Raw genomic sequence first — 21,315 nt, forward strand, 5'->3', positions numbered from 1 at the left:
ACAGCAGTGACACGGCCTTTCCCACCAACTGCAACAAAGCGGTTATTGAGCGAGTACCAGAACGCCGCCCGTGCACCGAGCCCCGAAGGGCACTGACACGGGAACGGGAGCCAGAAAGCTCTTCAAGAGCTGCAGCAGAGATCATGGGATCAAGGGCCTTCAAACTGAATTTTTCCTGAGGCTTCAATCACACAACTTTTGAAAGAGATGCCATGGGAGTCCACGGGCAGCCCAACTGTGGTTTGGGGAAGTGGTCTCCCATACAGCACTCTGTTCTACAGCAGAAGATCCAAAGGAGACACATTCGCACAAGAACCCTGAGGAGGCCACTCTGTTCACTTTCACGCGCCAGGCAGCACTTCTATCACCCCTTCCTCCTCTAGATTTCCAAGGGTGTTAAAAGGTAATTGTTAGCCCAGTTTTAAGGAGCAGCCAGAGAGCATGGCATCAAGTGACTTCTCCAGGTCTCACAAGAAGTCCATTACAAAAGGACTTTCTGACACTGCCCACGAGCAGACAGGTATAAAGCTACCCAGTAAACATCTGGGGCACAGCCATTCCCAAAAGACAGAATAGAAAACAGCAGGAAAGTTGTGATGAGGGCACGAACAAGGATAAAATGGATGGGCAAAAGAGGGAAGAGCATCAGGGATTACACCGCCCCTCATCCACCTGCCAGGCTGGCCTTAGAGCAAAAGTAAATATAGAACTTACTCTCCGTGGACCAAAGGCGGGTTAGAGGCCTCCCGCTAAGAGGCAGACATCTGCATTCAAGGTGACTCACCTCCTGAGGGTCATTTTCCAGTTTCAAACCATCTCCTCGTTTTTTGCATTTTCCTTAAAAAGAATGGTAAAAAAAAAAAAAAAAAAGAATAAAAAAAAGCATTACACTGGGCAGAGAACTCCAGGAAGGGCCTGGGCAGGACCACAGCGTTTTGAACATGACCTCACAGCAGATCTGACTTCTACTATAAGCACGGGGAACGAGGAGGGGTGGGACAGGCATGCCTTGCTGAAGAACACCAGCTACCCTGTTCAAGAACACTTGCTAGTCTAATTCAAAGCTGAATAGGAAGGAAGTCTGGGGTAGCTTAAACCATGCTCTTCACTGCATAAAGTCACAATGACCGAATACCACAGGGTCTGGTGCACCCCCTGACCACAGAAGGAAGCTGCTTTGTTGCCCTTTTTGTTGTGTTAGTGTTGAAGAAGCAAAAAATTGTAGGGGTGCTACGACTGTACTGCACAACTACAGATGTGGCCTTCCCGAAAGACACTATGACATCGCTGTGTCACTGACCTGAAGCAAGCAGTCTTGTAAAGAAATGGGACCCCCGAGCCCATCGGGTGCTTTGGGGTGACTGGTGACCAAAAAAAAGGAGTGGCAGGAGACTACAAGAATTTAAGAGCCAAAAGACAGACAGAACTTACATAAGGGGAAACCCAAGCAAAATCAAATGATCTGGGGCAAGGGGGCTGTGGAGGAGCAGAGGAGAGGTGGCCTACACGTGCATGAAAGGCCAGAGCCAGGGGGTCAGGTCTGGTCATCACCAGCGATGGTGCCAAAGGGAAATCCTCCAGAGGCACCACCCAACGCCACAGGCTCCAGCCACACGCACACAAAAACAAGCTAGAGGAGAGGTAAAAGTCTGATCAAGATCACAGGGAAGTGCAAGAGGCAACAGGCTGAATGCTTGGAGGAGACACTAGAAAACCACTATAGAGACCTGCCCTGCAGACCCACAGACACAACCCCATCTGGAGGAATCTACAGGTTTCTCTCCAACTCATCTGCTTCCTCTAAGGCACACACTAAAACACAGGCCTTGTACTTAAAGGGCAGACCCCTTAAGACATCTCCCTTTTCTTACAGCTTCAATAAGCACTGGGAAAGTTCACAAACTGGCATTTTAAAGTACCGCTGGCATTTGACTCAGCACTCCCAGAAAAGGAGTTGGTGCTTTTAAACCTCAGGCTCCCTGAAAATTTTGCATTACATCAGTTACACCGTAATCATGGTTCCAAATCTTAAAGCCTGCAACCGCAGCAGACAGAGAAGTATGACACCACGGATCTGTACCTAAAATTAGCAGAGTGGCAATCAACTAACATGATTTTCTGGAGTAGACACTTGGCACTAAGGATTGCCAGGAGTCTCAACAGGTAAGAGGGAGGGCATCTTCTTTGACCTACTGCCAAAGAAGTTTACTGCAGACATACCATGAAAAAATCTGTGTCCCCCCCCCCAATATTGTTTAAACTCTATCTGTGCACAACAGTTTCCAGAGTATTCTCAAATGATGAGCACTGTGCGATGCATAACCCAGCAAGATCTGGAGTTATGTTTTACAGATAGCAAATATCTTCCAGATGTTACTGACAGCAATGAAGAACTGTACTTCTGAATTAACTTGTTCACCGTTTTCCCAGTCTAAATAATGACGAGTTACAATGGCAGTGACTTGGAATTCTTTCTCGTAATTTCTCGAAATTCCCTGTGTCACTGACAACAGAATGCGTTGGCAGCTTGGATGCACCCGCAAAAAAACCTCCCATTGACTCTTTAAAAGACTCTGCAACACTGGGGACCAAACCAGGTTCTGACAACTATTCAACTCTGCTGACTAACGTGGAACAACTACTTGTAAAACTCATGGTTCTGCCAGATGCTGAATGCGAAAGAAAGTGTTTCATCCCTTTTGCATACAGGTCAAGGATAGATAGTTCCGAAATACAGAGTTATTCATTAAAGTTTTCATGCTGCAGGGTACAGCAGGAGATTGCAGTCCCTACGCCCTGACAGCGTGTCTGGTGGGTGCTCCTGTGCACCACCACAAAATGTTTGCCCCCATCATGTCATCTTACTGTTGACAGCTGAAAGTCACAGAAATATTGATCTTCACCATTGCCCATCCACGCAACGAGTTTCCCTGGAGGATCTGAGAACGGGCTCTGATTTTTCCCAGCGCAACTGAAGGTGTGGGATGTCTAGGACGTACATGCCTTTTCCCATGTCAATTAAATTCATTTCAAGTCAGTGGCATTTGTGTGGCTTCCCCGAGTATCAAAACATCACTGTTTCTGTAGTTACTGCTAAATTATGCTTGGCATGACCCGAATTTCTAGTTATTAAAACAGAAGCCCAAGCAACCACAAATACTCCTCATAGTTCCTCCCATCCTGAGCAATCAAGGTGTCTTTCCAACCTGACACATTTACAACCAACGCTTTGAGACTGAATAGAAGGCTCGCACACCTCTCCCCACTTGTGGCTTTCTGTGTGTATCAAGAGGAATGAGTAATATCCATACATGATGCTGATACTGCTGTAAAGGAGGTCACCTACAAAGGAGTAACAGAGCTGAAAAGCGCATGTGTACACATACTCATGCACAGCATCTATTTTTGGAATGAAAACTGCAGGATGAGCCAGAGGAAGACAAGATGTATGTAGTGAAAAGATGCAATTCAGCCTGTAAAGGCAAGTGCACAATGAAGATTGTGTTGTTACGAGGTCCTGTCTTTAAGGTTGCACTGATGTGTAATCTAGGAGCCTCAGTTAGAAAGCAAGGGCCTTCACGTCGCAATTGCTGAGCTCCTCTGCCTAGAACGATGACTGCTCCGTATTTACAGGCATAACAGCAACCCTGAAACCAAATAACCTTGCAGCAGTGTCCACAAGTCTACACAACAGTTCGTACTGAACACCAGAAGCCTGGGTTCGCGGCCAGCACCTGAGAGCCTCTGCACCTCTGTGTACCATCAGTTTTGTTGCAGGGCAGCAGGGATTCAGTACAGCTTGCCAAGAAATGCTGTCCACAGTGCGAGGCAGATGCTTCTGTTCACTATTCAAAAACACACGTCTAGAATGTTTGCATCCTCAGGGCTGCCCAACTTATGACAACTGAAAATAACAGAAATATTAAGCCTGAGCTATCCTGCCCCTTGCAGCACACCTCTGGGAGGGAGAGGGGTGAAGGGGCAGGGAGAGGAAAGGAATCTCCAGTATGAGGAAAGGAGTTTATGCTATTTTGTGAGCGACAGAAAAAAAAATATGATTTGCTCCCTTCAGTTAGTGCATAGGCAAAGAAGCAGGAACCAACCCAGCAGAAGTTACAAGACAGGAGACCCAAACTGTTCTTGAATCACCTGCATCCAAGCGGCTTCATTGCATTTAGGATCTGTCACAGCTTTATGACCTGCAGCAGTTACACAACTTGCTGCAAAGCCAGGCAGATGAGCCGGGACTGTGACTTGTGCTGACGGATTTCTTTCCTATGTTCCATTAATTCAAGGGCAGCAGAGGAGACGGTGTTTACTACACACAAAATTCAATACAATCCTTAGCTGGGGGCAGGCTCTGCTCGTTAAGATTTTAACAAATGGTATCATTACACAAACGAGCCCCGTCTCTGGGCAGGCCCAAGGAGAATGCAGAAGGCTGCAGGGAAGTCTGTACTCCAGTGAGCCTGCACATTAAAGAAAAGAAATCCCAAACTGTCAAGGAAAAGGCAGGAGGAGCGGTACAGTGCAGTGGTTGCCATCTCCTCCTCAGCGCACTAACCAACCTCACAGGTTTTAAGCTTTCACAACAAGTCTCCCCACACTTCCAACCGACCATCCACACACTGAACAGCTGACACCAAGGCACCAGCCAGGCAGGGCCCACAGCGCTGCCTCCTGCATTCCTAAAACTGTCTGGAGGGAAAAATCAAAGCAGGCTGCTGAACTAACAAGGACGGGGAAGCACGCTGCTGGCAAGCGCGAGGAGAAACACCACTTAGTAAACCCACGTTTAACTTCAGTGCAAAAATGTACATGAAGTTTTTCAGGGTGCAACTTCTTGAGTTTCCCCAAATCCTCCTGTGCATGTTCCCACCAAGAATGGCAGCGCTGCACAGCAGAGAAGAGGCCAAAGCTGCTTTACAAGACTAAAGTTGGAAACTGCAGTTTACGGATACATCTTTTAGGCAGTCTTGCTACACCCTTTCAATACATTTTCAAACATCTTAATTTAAATAGAGGTCTCATTAATTTTCTCTAACAAGGAACAATTCTTCCAAAACAGGGAAACATTGACAAAAAAATTTAGCCTGGAAAGTAACGATGTTGAAATGCATGTTCAGAACACGCATTTTTGGCAGTTTCAAATCCAGCCTGATAAACGCAGCATTCTGCACAACTCTAAATATGCACATTAGCCAGGACCTGGTAGGCAAGGAGAAAAAGGAGGATCAGGTCTTGTCAGCACTACACTGCAGCAGCGCTGGACACTTCACTACTAAAAGTCTACAGTCTAGACTAGTGTCACTCTCACCAAAAGCATCACGCAGGAGGAATTTTTGTCCTAAGCATGCAGAAGGAAGAACAAAAATACCATGAGATAACATTAAGACAAAAGTTAGATAAGAGCAAGCTCTTAATGGCTAATTTGCACATTTTCCTAAAGTTGTACTTATCAAGAACCAGCAAAGCTACAGCAATAGGAAAAGATTTGATTTTGTTACATCATGACGACCTGAATTTTCACACTATATTGATTAAGTGCATTTGATTACATAAAAATAAGTATCTGTGGTCCATAAGTAGGGATAACAGAATCAATTTTATTTCAAAAGAATATAAAGCGGAGAGAAGAGTCCCTTGAGACTTCTAACACATGCTCCACTGTCAGAAAGGGAAGCGGTATCAGAAGAGCTGTTATCAACATCTGCACATACCAAATCTGATCCGTTTCGCCAAAAAAAATGACAAGTCTCTAGTTGAGAAGATGACTGCTCAGAGAAGCTATTCACAGAAATAAATGCTGGAACCACATGATTCCCAAATTAACTATCTATCTATTCATACCAAAGTTGCAAGGCAGCGAGAAAACAGATGTTTTGCTCAGATTCCAGCCCTGCAGATGTTATCCCAGGATCTGAAAGCCAAACTGTAATCAGCCTGACTTCAGCAGCAACTCTGGCCTAAGTGAGGTTTTGTCTACACTGTGAAAACCGGGGTTTGAAAGAATAAAGAGAAAAAGCACCCAGGGTTTTCATTTAGAGTTATTGGCTCAAGTTTAACCTAAAGGCTCCATTATGCATCTGAAGTAGAGCTCCCTATCTTTAATTATCTTTCCTTTTTTTTTTTTACTATTTTAATACAATTTAGCTAACGTGAAAAGTTACGTTTCTCCCTTTCCCACTCCCTACTGTACTTATCTCCTTATTTTTCGGCGTGAGTGCACGTGTGGGTCGCACAGGGGGTACAGCGGAGGCAGCGCACCTCGGATGCAGCTCTGCTGAGGAGCGCGGGCCAGCACAGATCCCAGCTAAGGCTGCAGGAAAGGCAGCAGCAGCCAAACCAGAAAAGTTTAAGTTTCAAGGACTGTGGTCGACAGATTTGACTGACAGAAGCACACAAAGAAGGAGCACAACCCACAGAGCAGGAGACACTGACTTGCAGAGCTTCTTTCCTGACCAGACTGGCACTTCAAACCAGGAGCCTGGCTGATACAAAACGCCTCTTAAAAGCCAAACGATATCTGCATTTGGGGCTACAGACTGGGCTGTTAAGATTTACATCTGAACCCCAACCCCTTCTAGGAACAGATGCCACTGCACCCAGATTTGCACTGCATCCAGATTGCGTCTTCACATGTGTTTTGGGGGTTGTTTTGATTTTTTACACAATAGGACTTTATGCTGTGACAAATACTGAAAAATAATGAAAAATGTATTTATACATTGCAATGCTTCTTGGCTAAGCATTTAGGACAGATTTTGGATTAAATATATTGCATTTTCTGTCCTAAGTGAATTTAAGTAATTGGCCTCTCTTTTATCCTTCCCTCCTGCATACATTATTCACTGCAGATAACATTTTACCAATTTAACAATAGCATTCATTTACAAAAACAGCTTGGCAAGAACTTTTATAAACAGAACAAAGAACTCAGTAGCTGTCTAAACACATATAAACTATAAAGGAGAGAAGATGAAGTTTATTACAAAGTTGAGAGAAGCTGAGCACACTAAGCAGGCAGGCTCTTTCCTTTGTCACGAAGCACATGAAACAACTGCTTCTGGAATGGGAAAGGTCCCAAATTATGGGCTCTAGCACAGGAGACTCCTCTCTCCGTATTTTTTCAGGAAGTAACATCCATGCACTTGAAAAAAAATAAGAACAGATCTTTTTCTAAAGTAGAAGTAAGTAGGTATTTCTGAATTCCACATCAGTTTTTGATTAAAATTGAGAAAGAACAATGGGTCTGCATCAGAAAGGAAGGTATAAATCTTACCTTTGTCAACTACATCCCAGACTTCAACTTTCACAATATCGTCAGTGGCTAGAAGCACAATAAGAACACAAAGTGTTAGAAGGTTTCAGTAAAATGACCGACGCTCAATGCTCACCATAGAAAGCCAAAGCCAATATGGTCAGAGTAGGTGAATCTCAACAGACAAGTAATTCCTGAGTGAGCTCAAAGACAACCCAAACACGACAAGAAGGCAGCCGCTGTTAAAGGTCCACGCTGTAGACCAGAACTGTGCTAGAGAACTTCTCAAGGACTCTTAGTCACATAAGTGATAGTTAGATTTCCTTGATGTTTCATGTCAGTTTTGAAGCATGTTATAAACATGTTGTGTAGATTCTTTTCTTAACATACAGAAGTTTCCACATTCTTTCAAAAAAGATACAAATTTCGTTTGGAGAATAAAGCCTGGTCTATAAGCAAGGCGTACAGCTCAAAAAAAAAAAAAAAAAAGGAAGACACAGGTTTAAGGAAGATCAACCTTCCTAATACCAATTCCATGTAAACGTGACAAACAGTGCAGACAGTCCTGTGGCTACGGAAATCCATTCCCTCTGCAAATTTCAAGTTGCATTTTGTGAAAAGTAAGATATCACCAGCAATGCTGCCTCTTAGCGAGCTGCAGCATGCAGTAAATTATAAGCAGCAACATGTATTTGAGTTGCTAAAATCTGAAGCAAGACAAGCAAAATTCTAACTACACAGACACCACTGCCAGGCTGACAGCTAGCAGCTTAACTTTCAGGCAGCACGAGGGATTGGTTAGATGTTGCTGTTGCGTCCAGGTAAGCAGTCCGACCTTCAGGAAGTTGTTCCAAGAAACAGCTGCTTTTTGAAATGCTATAGGCTACCAAGCAAAAGCTTGTACTTGCAGCAGCTCTGAACATAAAGCCACAGAAAAGGAGGATAATGTCTCAGAGCAGAAAGTAAATCTCATAGGATGGCATGAGAACTCAGCTAAGCATCACTGTCAAGGCAGGAAACATTTCCTCTACAGAATTCACTGTTGGCTTAACTTAAATGTTTCAAAATACTGTAAAGACAGATTATGAATAAAGGAAAACTTTGATCCTCTGCTTCTGGAGAAAGATCCTTTTTTACATTTATGCATGAAGCAAAATCAGCCTGTTTTTCCTCATAGCATCTCCCACTTCTCTTCTGCTTTGCCAGCAGGGCAGGGGGCACAGGACGGACAGACCTGCCCAGGCTCAGCCCTGCCAGTGCATCACAGGCTCAGATGGGACTGAAAACAGGACAGGTGTACAGCAGCCTGCAGTCCTAAAACCTCTGCTGAAACAATTAAACTCCCCAAATTAATTCTGTCCCTGACTCTTTCTACAGACCATCAAGCCAGGTAGGGCTGAAGCCCAACCGCTCCCCATCACTCACTGGCCTGGCACCCCACGGTACGTCCGGCTACTTGCACCCAGGCACTGGCACAGCAGGGTGCTCTCCCTGGGACATGGGCTGCTCCAGTCCATGGGCCGTTCAGGGCGTGCCGTGACCCTGCAGGTGCTGGGACACAGATCAGCTAGTGGAGGTCTGTCCCCAAATTCACAGCCTGCAGCTGGGACTGGCAGTGCTGCTGCTGTCCCTGAAGGACAAGGGGATGGACAGACCAGCAAAGTCCATCCTGGTGCCCTTCAACATCAGGACTTTCTGCAAAAGGACAGGAGGTGTTTTCCTTTCTCCGACAGCAAACTTTGCAGGGGCACAGGAGGAGTCCAGAGGGCTGCTCGTTCCTTCCAGCAGTGCCACGTGAAGCGGCACATAAGCACATTAACAAGGGGCTTCTGCAGAGAAGCTGGAACCCCGTTTCAGAACAGTAAGCCTTTGGGGTGACGTGCAGCGCTCCCCTAGGAGGTGACCTGGTACCTAGCACTGGGACTTGGCTCACGAGCTCCAGAGATCTCCACCTCCTCACCCTAACACCAAACGCACCCTCAGTTAAGATTTGTTCTTCTAGGAGTAATTTGCGCAGTGCTGACACCCTGCTGAGCAGCAACACTCCCAGATGGCTGAGGAGTTGAAGCGTTTGACCCCCTAAGACCTGCTCTACACCCTTTTATCTGAGGGGAAGCACAGAATTTCACAAAGAAACCAACTGCACAAGATCCAAGAAAACCATTTTTCCACATGGGTTTTCCTCCTGTTAGCAGCAGTGCTCCTGCTAGCTCGTAGCCAGTAAGTTCTTCCTTTTCATCACCAGCTTCATTCCTGATTATCCTGAACACACAAGAGGGTAATTACTTCAGTGCTGCTGTGTTGGCTTTGGTATGACTCACACAGAGCAGCATTTCACCTTAATGGCTTTGGAAGGCATGTTGCAGCAAAAAAGAGTGCCAATTCATCCTTTTAACTCTGTAACTTGGATTAGCATAAACCCTGGATCAAACCACACAAAATCTCTTCTCAGTTGCTCTTTGGCTAAGTACTCTGTAGCGGGTGGCACACTAAGACATTGCTTTCACAGAAAATGGTGGAGAGGTGTGAGAAGACTCCAATTGCAAGAAAGCTCATTTAAAAAAAAAACAATTTATTGCTTTATGGGTGAGTTCATCACCAGGAATTCACAGGCCCTCAGACATTTTTACTGTATGCAATGACACGATTCTCTTCATAAGCTTCAGATCACAAATGCTACAGAGCAGAGCAGCTCTGCCATTCCTCACACCCATTTATAAAGCTTTCAAAGTATTTGAACAAAAGCATTTGTCAATTTTTATTTCAGATTCCCTTTCTGAGCCTGCCAAACAGAGGATAAAATTGGTGACTAGCATAATCTAAAAAAACATTCATTAGAGTCAGGAATGGTAGGTAACTCCTTACTTGGACACAAAAATTACAAATATCCATTACAGAGAGAATTGGCACAGAAAAGTAATTTTGTTCAATCTGAGTAGGAAGAAATAACTCAAATTCTTCTACCTTTATTAATTCCTCCAGTAAAAAATTTCTGAAGACATGACAAGGTGGTATGTTTCACATTTAAAATGTAAATCTTCTAATACCAGGCAATGTAAGAATCCTTCAATATTTGACAGCGATTTAATTAACATCCGTAAATATTTGCTGCCAACTACCTCATAATGTTTATTCAAGGTAGCTTGAGAGCGTGATCACAGGAAAAACAAACTTTATTTTTCCTCTACAGATTAACTGAGCCAACAGGGTGGTAATTAGATCTGAGCCAATTTCTCAGAGCACCCATATCACCCACCTTGGATAGAAAGTTTTCACTGCAGGAAACATACCTTATAATATTTTTTAAAAATGGAGTTGTTGTTTAAAGCAAGTTTTAAGTAGGTCAATGGAGAATTTCCCATACTGCTGGAAATTCTTACTAAGAAAGTAATAGTGTTTTACAATATAAAAAACCACAAATGGAAGCTATGATTTCATGTACAGCCTTCTAGATATTTAGACTAGCAACACCACCTTGAGAAAAGTCCGTCACCGTATGTACACATTGCTGTCAACTCTAACCAGCAGGCTTACAGAGCCATATCACATCACTGTTAGAACCAAGCCCTAGAAATAACACATACACCCGCAGTTACCCACGTACAGCCAACGCCAGCCTCAGGGGTAGCCGTTTTCTACCCCAGGATCGCACCCATGTTGAAAATGCCAGTGCCTATGCCTCAGCTCAGTAAAAAAAACACACAGTCCCTAAAACATGCAGAAACACAACAATTACTGTATCTTTCTCCAAACAATTTTTTGCACGCATACAAAAACCTGTCCGCAGCATTTTGTGTACCTGTTCGTGTTCACAAAACCAATCAGGTACCACTAAGCCTCTTGGCAATTAAATGCCAGACTCCCAGGTTGTATTTACAAACAGCACTTGTACTACCTGCGCTGATCAGGTAATACAAGTTTTTACCCATGACACTGCAGAAAACCACAACTAACATTCAGTACACTCTTTAGACTTGGATATCTAAGAAACAGGTATTTCAGTTCTTATTCTGATCTAAGTCTGTTCAGGCTGAAGCATTCAAGTTTGATTTTGGAGAGAGCTTCCATCATCCAAACAACCTGTAAGCTCTGTGTTCGCACATCAATAACCGATGTGCAGATATTCTGAGAGAGAGGAAGAGGAGTATGGGGGAAGGATGGCACAGCTAAAATACAGAGAGTCCTCGGAAAGAATCTGAAAACATGTGACACCAGGCTTAGCTCAACATCCGATCCTGAATGAGAGAATGCTGCCGGTTGCACTGAGCAAGGACAACCTGTTTCCCTCCCACATCCAAGGCAAATCACAACCATCTGTCCTTATAAACTTCTTCAACCTGTGTCAACAGAGCTGACTCACACAGATGGACACCTGTCTTCCTAAGGGCACCAGTCTCCCCAACTCTGGTTACCAGCTCCCCTTGAATGTGCAGCAGCGGGATCTGCTCGCTCTCCTTGCGCTGCAGCCTGTGAAGGCAACAGAGAGAGCACTGTCCCAGCGCTGACTGCTGGTGAACACACACTGTAGCTCCGTGATCATTATCTGGAGACTTGGGCATCATGATATCATCCAGCAATACCAATTGGATTGGTGAATTAGACAAAGCACCCAATTTGGTGTTCACCCAAACTGCAAGGGGTTTTTTTCCAGCTGTGAGAAGACAGAGTGCCCGATTCAATAAAAGGTCAGAGTGGAGCAGATGGACAATGTCTGATAATGGCAAACTAACTGCTGACCTTTGTTTTAAAGTACAATCGGTCTTACAGAGCAAGTTCATACTGAATCAGTAGTTCACCCTGCAAGGCTGGGGCATTTTTGATCAGGAACCTGAAAGCTGGACTTCAAACACTGTTGAATCACAGCCTTACGCAATTGCAGTGCCTGCAGCGTCTTCTCCAGGCGAGGCCCAGGGCTTTCACAGCCACTTTATACTGCCAGAGCAGATGGGGGGGTGGAAATCACACCTCATCTCTCAGACTCAAACAAGCACTTAAAAAAATGCTACTGATAAGATACTTCTGTGCTTCAGTACGTCAGCCTCGAGTTATTATTACTACATTCATTTTTGAAACATCACCTTCACCAGTTACAGGACACTCTTTATATTTTAATCAGTAAGAAACTAGTTTGGGCCATGCTCTTCACTTCTACGCAACATGGTAACACTAAAAGCAGGGTTCGCCTCAGAGACAGTTTTCCATAATAAACCTGTTTTCATTAACAAATCAAGCATATCACAAATATTTCAAATCTTTTGGATCATGTATTAAACACTTCCCTTGAATTGCAGCTTCCAAAGACCTATCCTTTAGCACTTACAACACATAGTTTCTGAGTAAAAAAAACATGACTGAGAAACTGTGAATAATAAATTATAACAACAAGAGTGATGAGAGTCCATTTTATCTCCCAAGCAGACACAAATGAAAGAAGCAAAGAGGCTGCAGTGGAATTTCTACCCCCAAGGCACTGTCCCATGACTGTCACTCCCTCCACCCTCTTCCATCTTACTTTTATAATTCCAGTGGATGCTGGTGACTTGGATCTCCTGAGTTGGAATATATTCCTCAATAAATTTCTTTCCCTGCAGTCGGTGCCAGAGTGTGGTTTTCCCAGTGTTCCTGTCCCCTCGGATGACAATTTTCACTGGGGAAAAGAGCAAGCAGACAAATAAAGTTGATTAAAAACGAATCAAAGGATGCTGTGAAAAGCATGTTAACTTTTTGCAAGCATTATTCAGATGTAATTAGTTCTCCCATATTACACAAGCATGATGGGGTTTGTTAAAAAACACGAGCCTCAGTCATTAAAATTAGTCTTTATTCAGCTACTCACGCCAGCTCAGCAGAAAGAGCCAACACCAAGACTGAGTCTTCAGAATCTGCACAGCTTCAGCCAGCTAAGTCTCTGCTGCTTCCATCCTCCTGCCTAGCCCTCACTCCCACTCTGCCACACGCTGTTCCTTCACCAGCCTTTTATGCCAGTCTTCTTCTATCACCTCCTCTATCACTCCCGTTTCTCCTTAAACACTTCTCATTCCTTGAGAAAACAGAATCATGGAATCATTTTGTTGGACCTTCAAGATCATCAAGTCCGACTGTTAACCCAGCACTGCCAAGCCCACCACTAAACCCTGTCCCTAAGCACCACACCTACACGTCTTCTAAATACCTCCAGGGATGGTGACTCCACCACTCCCCTGGGCAGCCTGGCCCAGTGCTTGACAACCCTTTTGGGGAATAAATTTTTCATGTCCAATCTAAACCTCCCCGGCACAACTTGAGGCCATTTCCTCTCGTCACTTGTCACTTGAGAGAACAGACCGACCCCCACCTCACTACACCTCCTTCCAGGCAGCTGTAGAGAGCAACAAGGCCTCCTTATCTCCTCAGCCCCCTACTCACTTCCTAGACCCAGCCGTCTACTGAAAGCTCAAGGACCAGTTCTCAGCCGAGCCGATCAGGCAGAGTCCTGTGTCAGAGGTGCTGCTCCCCACATCCCACAGGGGTGTGACTCTGCACCCTGGCACCGGTTCTCCTGTGGTGCCGCTGGGAGAGCTGAGGCAGCTTCTGGTGAACATCTCTGCAGAGTTAAGCTGTCATCGCTCCCAGCTCTCCCCAGCTCTTGCACTGAGGCTGCATCCTCTTTTCTGGGGAAGCAGAACAAGGCTGTGTATCGCTCTTCGGCTGCTCCAGCCCACAGCCCAGATGGTCTCCAGTGGAGAGGTAATCCTCAGTAGGGACAAGGGGCAAGACAGTTTACACTCCCAGGGACCTATCTCAAACCACCCCCAATAAATTCACCAAACTCTCCCTGTTGATGGCCACACTTTGATTGAAATTAAATCAAAATCAGTCTATCTTACATGCATTAGAAACAAACTGGGCATGCCTCTTTGGGAACATAAATTCACTTAAATAACAGTGAAATAAAACCAAGAGAAACTGAATCTCTGTGGGTGCTGCGCATGCCAGAGGGCCAGGCTCTGCCACAGGAGCCAGCCCTCAGCTGGTTTTGGGTGCGGGTGTACCGAGGGCACTCGGCAAAGGCATCCTCAGGAGTGGCAGTCTCGCGTAAAGGCACAACAGCTCCACTTCCACCAACCGGCCTCACAGCTCATCTACCACCTCCTGCCTGTCCTCGTGCAAGTGTGCTTGTACCTGCAGCAAGGAAAGGCAGGCAACAGAGAAACTCATTCAAACCCTCCCAAGGAAGCGTCCAAAATACCACTAACCATACATAACCCCGCAAAGGAACTTCTGTAGCAATTAATGTCATGAATTTTCCAGGGTCAACCCTAATGTTACCTTGCTCTTTCTCAAAACAGTATGTTGTTTTCTGAATTTTCTGTTATGTTATGGGATTTTTTTTTTTTTAAATGCCATCCTCGCTTCAAGTGGCAACCACAAGGCTATTGGGAAACGTAAGCCGACTCGAACAGAATTTTGATGCTTGCATTTTGAATAGGAGCTATTATCCCCTAGAAAATGGGCCACTTGGAGACACCTAATGGCAGACGCGGGTGATTAGCATTAGGTTGTGCATCATCATTTGGGCAAGGAAATCTGAGACTGAAGGCTGCCTTCTGTGGTAACTCAGGTGTTACTGCAGGCATTTCAGAGAAAAGTTTAAGGTAAAACATATACAAAGGCACTGGAAGAGTTCTGTCTGGTGAAATTTTGTGCTGCCGTTCTGCTGTGCTTTTGTTGTTGTACACTGAGAGGAACTGCTGTTTATTCTTTCACAAAGTTACTTATTAAAATAGCAAAAGGATTAAAATGCAAAAATTAACTTAGTATTTTCAGACTGACTTCACTTACAGGTCCCAGACCATCTCTGCAGAGACAACAAACCATTTCCTGCATTTCCTGTTGCCCTGGGTGTGATTCTGTCTCCTACTCACAACTGGCGAAACAATCAATGGAGGATTCCTTTGATTTCTCTGAATTAATGCAGCAAGTCCATGGCATAGGCAGAACGAGGTTCCATTTGTCCCCTTTAAAACGCAAGCCTTCCTAAATGCTCTCACCGCCTACCTGAGAGCCATTGTAACATGTTCCCCCACGAAGTGCAGCATGAGATACCGAAACACTGAGTTTCAAGGGACAAACAGTCCTTCCTTAAATAGTCAGGCTGCTCTCAAAGCGCACTTTCAGGATCACTCCCCGAAGCCTTCACTGTGAGCTCTCCCCAGAAGGGGCAATCTTACCTCCCCCATGACCTTCCTAGTGCCAACAGCGTAATTTATGCAGCTACACATGGAGCTGGATCAAGGAACAGAATTGGCTGAAAACTAACCCTGAAATTATTCATTTTCAGTTTTCTTCTCTAGCTCAAGTGCCCAGCTGCATGAGCAGTAGGGGCAGCAGTAGGGGAGGCACGGCTGGAGTGGCAAGGAGATCACCCCCACCCCTGAGCAGTTCACATTTAGATCAACGTAGGGTGCTTGTGGCACCACATGCTCAGTTTGAACAGGTCCAACGGCCCTTTCCAGCTCCAGCACTCTCCATGTTAGGATCTCTTTCCTCCTACATAGTGCATGAGTTTTCACTGTCTTTTTTCCTGAAGAAAGAAAAAGTCTTTAAAAACAGAACAGGAAGAAGGCAGGTGATGCAGATCATTTTTAGCAAAACAAAAATCTGTATTTGGGACGTTGGCTGGGGCAGGTCTACTCAACGACAGGGATCTGCGAGACAGGAAGAGCTGAGGGAGCTTCAGGGCACAGCCAGGCAGGCACATCACAGGCCTGGGCCGTGTCTGAAGGCAGAAAGAGCACCAGTGACGCTGGGTGAGGTTAGTACTGTTACCTACGGGACAGGAACAACTGCTGCCTTATTTGACTTTAAGTTAAATCAGCACTTACTGCAAACAGCCATAGGCTTGTAGCAAAGACGGGAGAACTACCTGTGGGAAGGAGGGTAGGGATGGGGAATAGATCAAGAGGTGAGGAAAAAACTAAAGACATTACTGTATTCATATTGTCACTGCGTCAGGAAAAACAGAAGGATTTTTATTCTCCAGGTGGGGAAATGGAAGCAGAGCAGTGAAGATACAAGCCCAGAGACCAGGTCTCAGACTAACCCAGAACTAGAAATCAGGAATTCCCAGCTCTGCCCCTATTTCTCCAGGACACTGCAGCAACTAATGGTTGCAGACCCTGCAGCAAAGATCCCCAAACCCTGCTGCTAATATTCCCTGTATGGAGGGTCATAACCTCGCCCTCATTAAGGTCTTTGGGACTGTGAGTACAAGGCTGCAATTCCAATGCTTTGAGCTGGTTCTGCTGCCAAAAGTAGCACACCTAATCTGCAGACACCCCCCAGCACACGTCCCGGGGGAAGCAGGCCAGACAGCAGACAAAGCAGGTTTGCCACTATTGCACCAACACCTGCGTCAGCCGTAGGAGACAAGAGGAGGTGGAAAGCAGCAGAAAGAGGGGAAGCCTTGCTTTGGGGAAAGAAAGAAAACAACAAACCTACAGTCAGAGCCTGGGAACTACTACTCTATAACAACACAAAAGAAGTAAGGACTACAATGCTTACCAAAAGGATACATGGCATTAATTAAGTTTTGTCTTTTAAAGCACATTTTAGGCAGAAAAGTAATAAGGGGAGGGACTGGGGAAATTCTTGGAGCTATCGACTTCAGTATTTCAGCAGCGGTGACTGTTGAGGGCAGGCCTGCAGCTCCCCAGGAGAGCTGCCCCTGCTCCAGGCACACACAGCAGGGGGTTTTGTCCAGCGCTGTGCACGCTGGATGCAGTGTTAAGAACGAGGCCCAGAGCAGGTGTACTGTGTTCTGGGGCACAGGATGGATGGATCGGAACCTTCAGCACTTCCACGTCTTTTGCTGCTGTCACTGACCATCAACGGGTAACTCCCAGGGAATCCTCTCGCCAGCGCAACCCAGCCAGAGCCGTGCATTTCATTCTTGTTTGCCCATCGCTGCCTTACATAAACTCTCATGTTTGAGTACCCTGGTGCTGGTACTTTCTTCTATAATTTGTCTCCTAGTTTGTTCAAACAAGCACCACTGCCAAAGGACTCAGATCCACCTTGCTCACTCTCCACTGAGCCTACTCACTCTGGCCTGTGCTAGCCTCCCCGGGCCAGCCCAGCCACCTGAGTGGTGATGCAGCAGCCCTGATCCAAGTTCAGGCTATCCCAAACAGGACAAAAAGCTCAAGTTTACACAAAGATTGGTTCCGCATACTTGGAACTGTGATCTCCCGTAAAGATCCAAGCCATTACATCCATGGTACAGGCCCACACCATCTTCATCTCTGTACCTTCCATAGCACTCAGGGAACACTGGTGTTATTTGGGCCACGGTGTGTAAAACATAGGAGCTCCATGCGGATGACAAAGAGAGTAAATGAGTGTGTGTGCTGGGAATGCGTTTGTTTTGAAACAGGATGTCCCACGCAGAGGAAGGGACTGCTGCCAAGGGCTAACACTGGCCTTTGCTCTCCTCCTTTCATTAGGAATCTAAACCTTCCCAGTCTGCCACGCTCCTCCTTTTGAAAACTTAACTGAGTGGGAGAGAGACCGTCAAAACAAATCATTTTGGTTCAACTTGGAAGTGCACACTATCCAGAGCTGGGAATCCTCAGTGCCGCTAAAACACCCCACAATCTGCAGTATCACCTCAAACCGAGTGGGCCGTCCGGTTATGAAATGTACTCGACAGCCGCGAAGGTTGGCACAGTATGGCCCGCTCTGAGCCCCGCAGCAGGGCGACAAGAGCCGGGTGACAAGGCCTGTGTCCTGGTCATTTGCTGCTCACTTTATCAGCAAGCGACCAAAAGGCATTCTTGGCACACTAAATGTATTTGTGGGAAGGAAATAGGCTTCAGTTCACGACCAGTAATGGTCTATGAAAGCAAGGAAACATTTCCATAAAACCAGTCGTCACAGCACCCTTTGGTTCAGGTTTTGGCAACTCCAGGTGAACGGAGGAGGTTTAAAGATCTGTGTGTGCTAGCGGTGGCTACAAAACACACTTGGGACTCCTGCTGAATGTCAAGTGTTTGCCAAGAAAGGAGCACTGACAGCGCACAGGATTTGCAGCTCTGCCCTTCCTGAGCAACTGCCCTGGTAACGGCGTTCCTTCACGGCCCACCTTCGACTGAGACCACCCCACCATGCTGGAACCCCCCCATCTGCCCAGTGTCGTGGCTACGTAGGGAACTTCGGAGCCCTTTTGTAAGCCTGCCTGTAGCTCCTACAAATATTATATAACACCGACCTGGGAAGAGTTACTATGGAGACTGGAAAGCTTCCCCTAAGGCAGCGACAGAAAGCTGCAGTTTTATTGCAGACATGAAAGCAGTAACTGGAACACAAATCCTGGTAAGACAGAGCACAAACCAAAAAAAGCTTTCCTGAGGCTTTCAAGTAACGAGACAAAAAGCAGCAAAGCCACAGCTCGCAGCTCAGCTGCCGGCATGTTTGGCCTCGCTGCACGAGTGGGAGCAGGTACCCACGCAGGGTCGCCGACAGCGCGGTCAGCCAGCCCCTAACAAAGAGCTGCCCCGTCGCCTGCTGTGCCAGCAGGATGCAGCTGACCCGGCCCGCCCGCAGCACAAACGCTCGCTGGCTGATAAGTCAGCTCCTTTCTCCTACATAATTCACGAGCTGGTATGAGCTACCTGATCTCAAAGGTGTCCCGGGGAAGCACGTGGATGTGTTCTGCTCTGTGGGCTGCACGAAGCCTCTGCACAGACCAACAGTCTTTAACGAGCAGCTCTCCAGGTACGTGTTTAACGACGCAGTGCTGTATGCCAAGGCACAGCAGCTTCGTCCTTACCCCCTGTCTTTCACTACAAATCATGTCTCTTAACACCACCACCATGCTTCTGTTCACATTCATGTTTGCTAAGACACTAATTTTCTAAATTAGGCGCTAGTGTCTTACCTAATGGATGTGCTACGGATAAAGGCACCAAATGCTCTCCCTAGTAAAGCAGAGCTTCAAAACCAGTTCAAAAGCACAGCCACTACTGATAATACTAAACAAAGCAAAAAAAAACCCCAAACCCCAAAGTGCCAACGTCTCCCTTCACGTTCTGTTTCAGATGAAGATCCAACATAAGCTCTATTCCTCCAACACATGTGCCTTTACAGAAACTATTCAGTGCCACGTTTACAAACCAGTCTCCCAACTGCCAACCCCTCGGCCTTCTGCAGTCTGACTGCACTGCCTGCCTGGATCCTCATAACCGGCTGATACTCGCAGCGCTCCCTGGTACCGTCTCTATTTTCAGCACGGGTGACATAACTACCATCCCTGTCTCACAACTGTTACTTTGGGATGTATTTCACACACTTGCAGTGCCCTCCTGAAGTATTATTTTAGAAACAACCTTTACTGAGCTTTAAGGGAAAAACTCAACCCTAAGCCTCAACACTGAAAGGAAAAAAATTCTGAAAACGTTCCCCAACGGAAGAGCAAACGTATCAGTTGCAGAAAAGGGAGTCAGAATGAAATTATGTACCACGGGCACATAAAGACATACATCACTCACCTTTTATTAAAGCCTGGCAGGGCAGAGCTTTTCAACAGACCCTTATCATATAACCACTAGAGCTTAATTATAAATACCGTTATCCTGGGCTGCAGGGAAGGTCACCCACACACTCAGGGGAGTTACTCTCTTGAAGCTTTAACTGACAAAAATTGATTTACAAGGAACTCTCTTGTGCCACAGTCAGCGGAAAGCAGGCAGCCGCTCAGGACATCTGACTGAGGACACTGCTGCACCACAGGTTCCCGAGTCCCGCACAGAAAGGTACAAGTTTCCCATCCCTTACTCCTCCCACGCTTCCGCAAGCTCTAACATTTAATTGCAAACTTGCCTTTAGGCAAATACTGGCAAAAGCACCACCAGGCACAACGAAAGCCTACGCATCTCACAGTCCCACCGGGGTCCCCAGGCACGCTACGGGGCAGCAGATGGGACTGACCGATGCGGCTTGCCTCCCGCCCGGGGCTGGCCGTGCCCCCCGACAGACCCCCCGAAGCTGGGCTCCGACTCACTGTTATACTGGACTCCCTTGGCAAACCTCCTCTGCAGAGCCTGGTTCATGGACTGCAGCCCCGCAGGGATATTCTTGTCTCTGACCGCAGTCTGGTCCGAGCCCACCAGCTTCTTCAGGGCTGAGAACATCTTTCTGGTCCCACACCTGCGCCACCACCTCCAGGAAAAGGGCTGCTGCTCCGGGGCTCAGGGGCAGGGCGGCCCCGGGGGGCGCATAGGGGGTCACGGCTCGGGGTTGGGGGCAGCACGGGTGAATCAGGGCCGGGGCAGGGCTGGGCCGGCCATGAGGGGCCTCCCTCGGCAGGGCGGAGGTGTGCGGGCTCGGCCCGGCCCGGCCCGGCGCGGCGGGGAGAGGGCTCAGCCGGGGCCCCGCCGTGTGCCGGGGAGGGGGCGCTAGCCGGGCATGGCCCGGGCTGGGGCGGCGCGGGGCGAAGGGGGCGGCGGGGTCGTGGCGGCGGCTTAGCCCCGCCGGGCGCCGCCGCTCGGGGCCGGGCGCGGGGAGCGGAGGCGGCACGGGGCTCCCGCCGCCGCCGCCATCTTGCCTCTTCCGCCTCGCCGCCGGGGGACGGGGCGCGCGCGGCGCCGGCTACGGCGGCCGGCAGGGGCCAACAGGGCGCGGAGCGCGGAGGGCGGCCGGCGGCGGGGCCCGCCCGTCGCCTGGGCCCGACCCCCAGGACCCGCCGTGCCGCTGCCCAAGGCCCGCTGTCACCGAGCCCTGCCGAGAGCCCCGCGGACCCTTCCTGTGACCCCCATAACCCCGCCATCCCTCCCGGGACCCCCACAGCCCCCAAGACTCCCCCCAGACTCTCGCAATCCCCTCCCGTGAGCTTCACAGCCCCCCCCCCCCCCCCCGTGACCCCCACAAACCATGTAACCCCCTCCTGGGACCTCTGTAGCTGCCCGTGAACGCCCTAACCCCTATAATCCCCACCTAGGGTCACCCTTGCATCCCTGAGATATCACACCCCCCCCCCCCCCCCCCCTAAAAAACCCCACACCACTTCCAATCCCCTC

The 21,315-nt window shown here is 47.5% G+C and overlaps 1 protein-coding gene across 1 annotated transcript in view; it reads right to left on the reverse strand.

Annotated features, from left to right (window-relative positions):
* Positions 1-20,430, reverse strand: part of RABL6 (RAB, member RAS oncogene family like 6) — a 60,053-nt gene extending 39,623 nt beyond the window's left edge. The window contains exons 1-4 of the mRNA XM_086475551.1: positions 20,301-20,430; positions 12,774-12,908; positions 7,283-7,330; positions 785-837 (exon numbers count right to left, since the gene is read on the reverse strand). Coding sequence (XP_086331677.1) covers positions 785-837; positions 7,283-7,330; positions 12,774-12,908; positions 20,301-20,430 — 366 coding nt within the window. The remainder of the gene's footprint in view (positions 1-784; positions 838-7,282; positions 7,331-12,773; positions 12,909-20,300) is intronic.
* Between the last annotated feature and the right edge of the window lie 885 nt (positions 20,431-21,315).

The sequence above is a fragment of the Leptosomus discolor genome, chromosome 19 (genome assembly GCF_034619465.1).
Source record: "Leptosomus discolor isolate bLepDis1 chromosome 19, bLepDis1.hap2, whole genome shotgun sequence".
Classification (NCBI taxonomy): domain Eukaryota; kingdom Metazoa; phylum Chordata; class Aves; order Leptosomiformes; family Leptosomidae; genus Leptosomus; species Leptosomus discolor.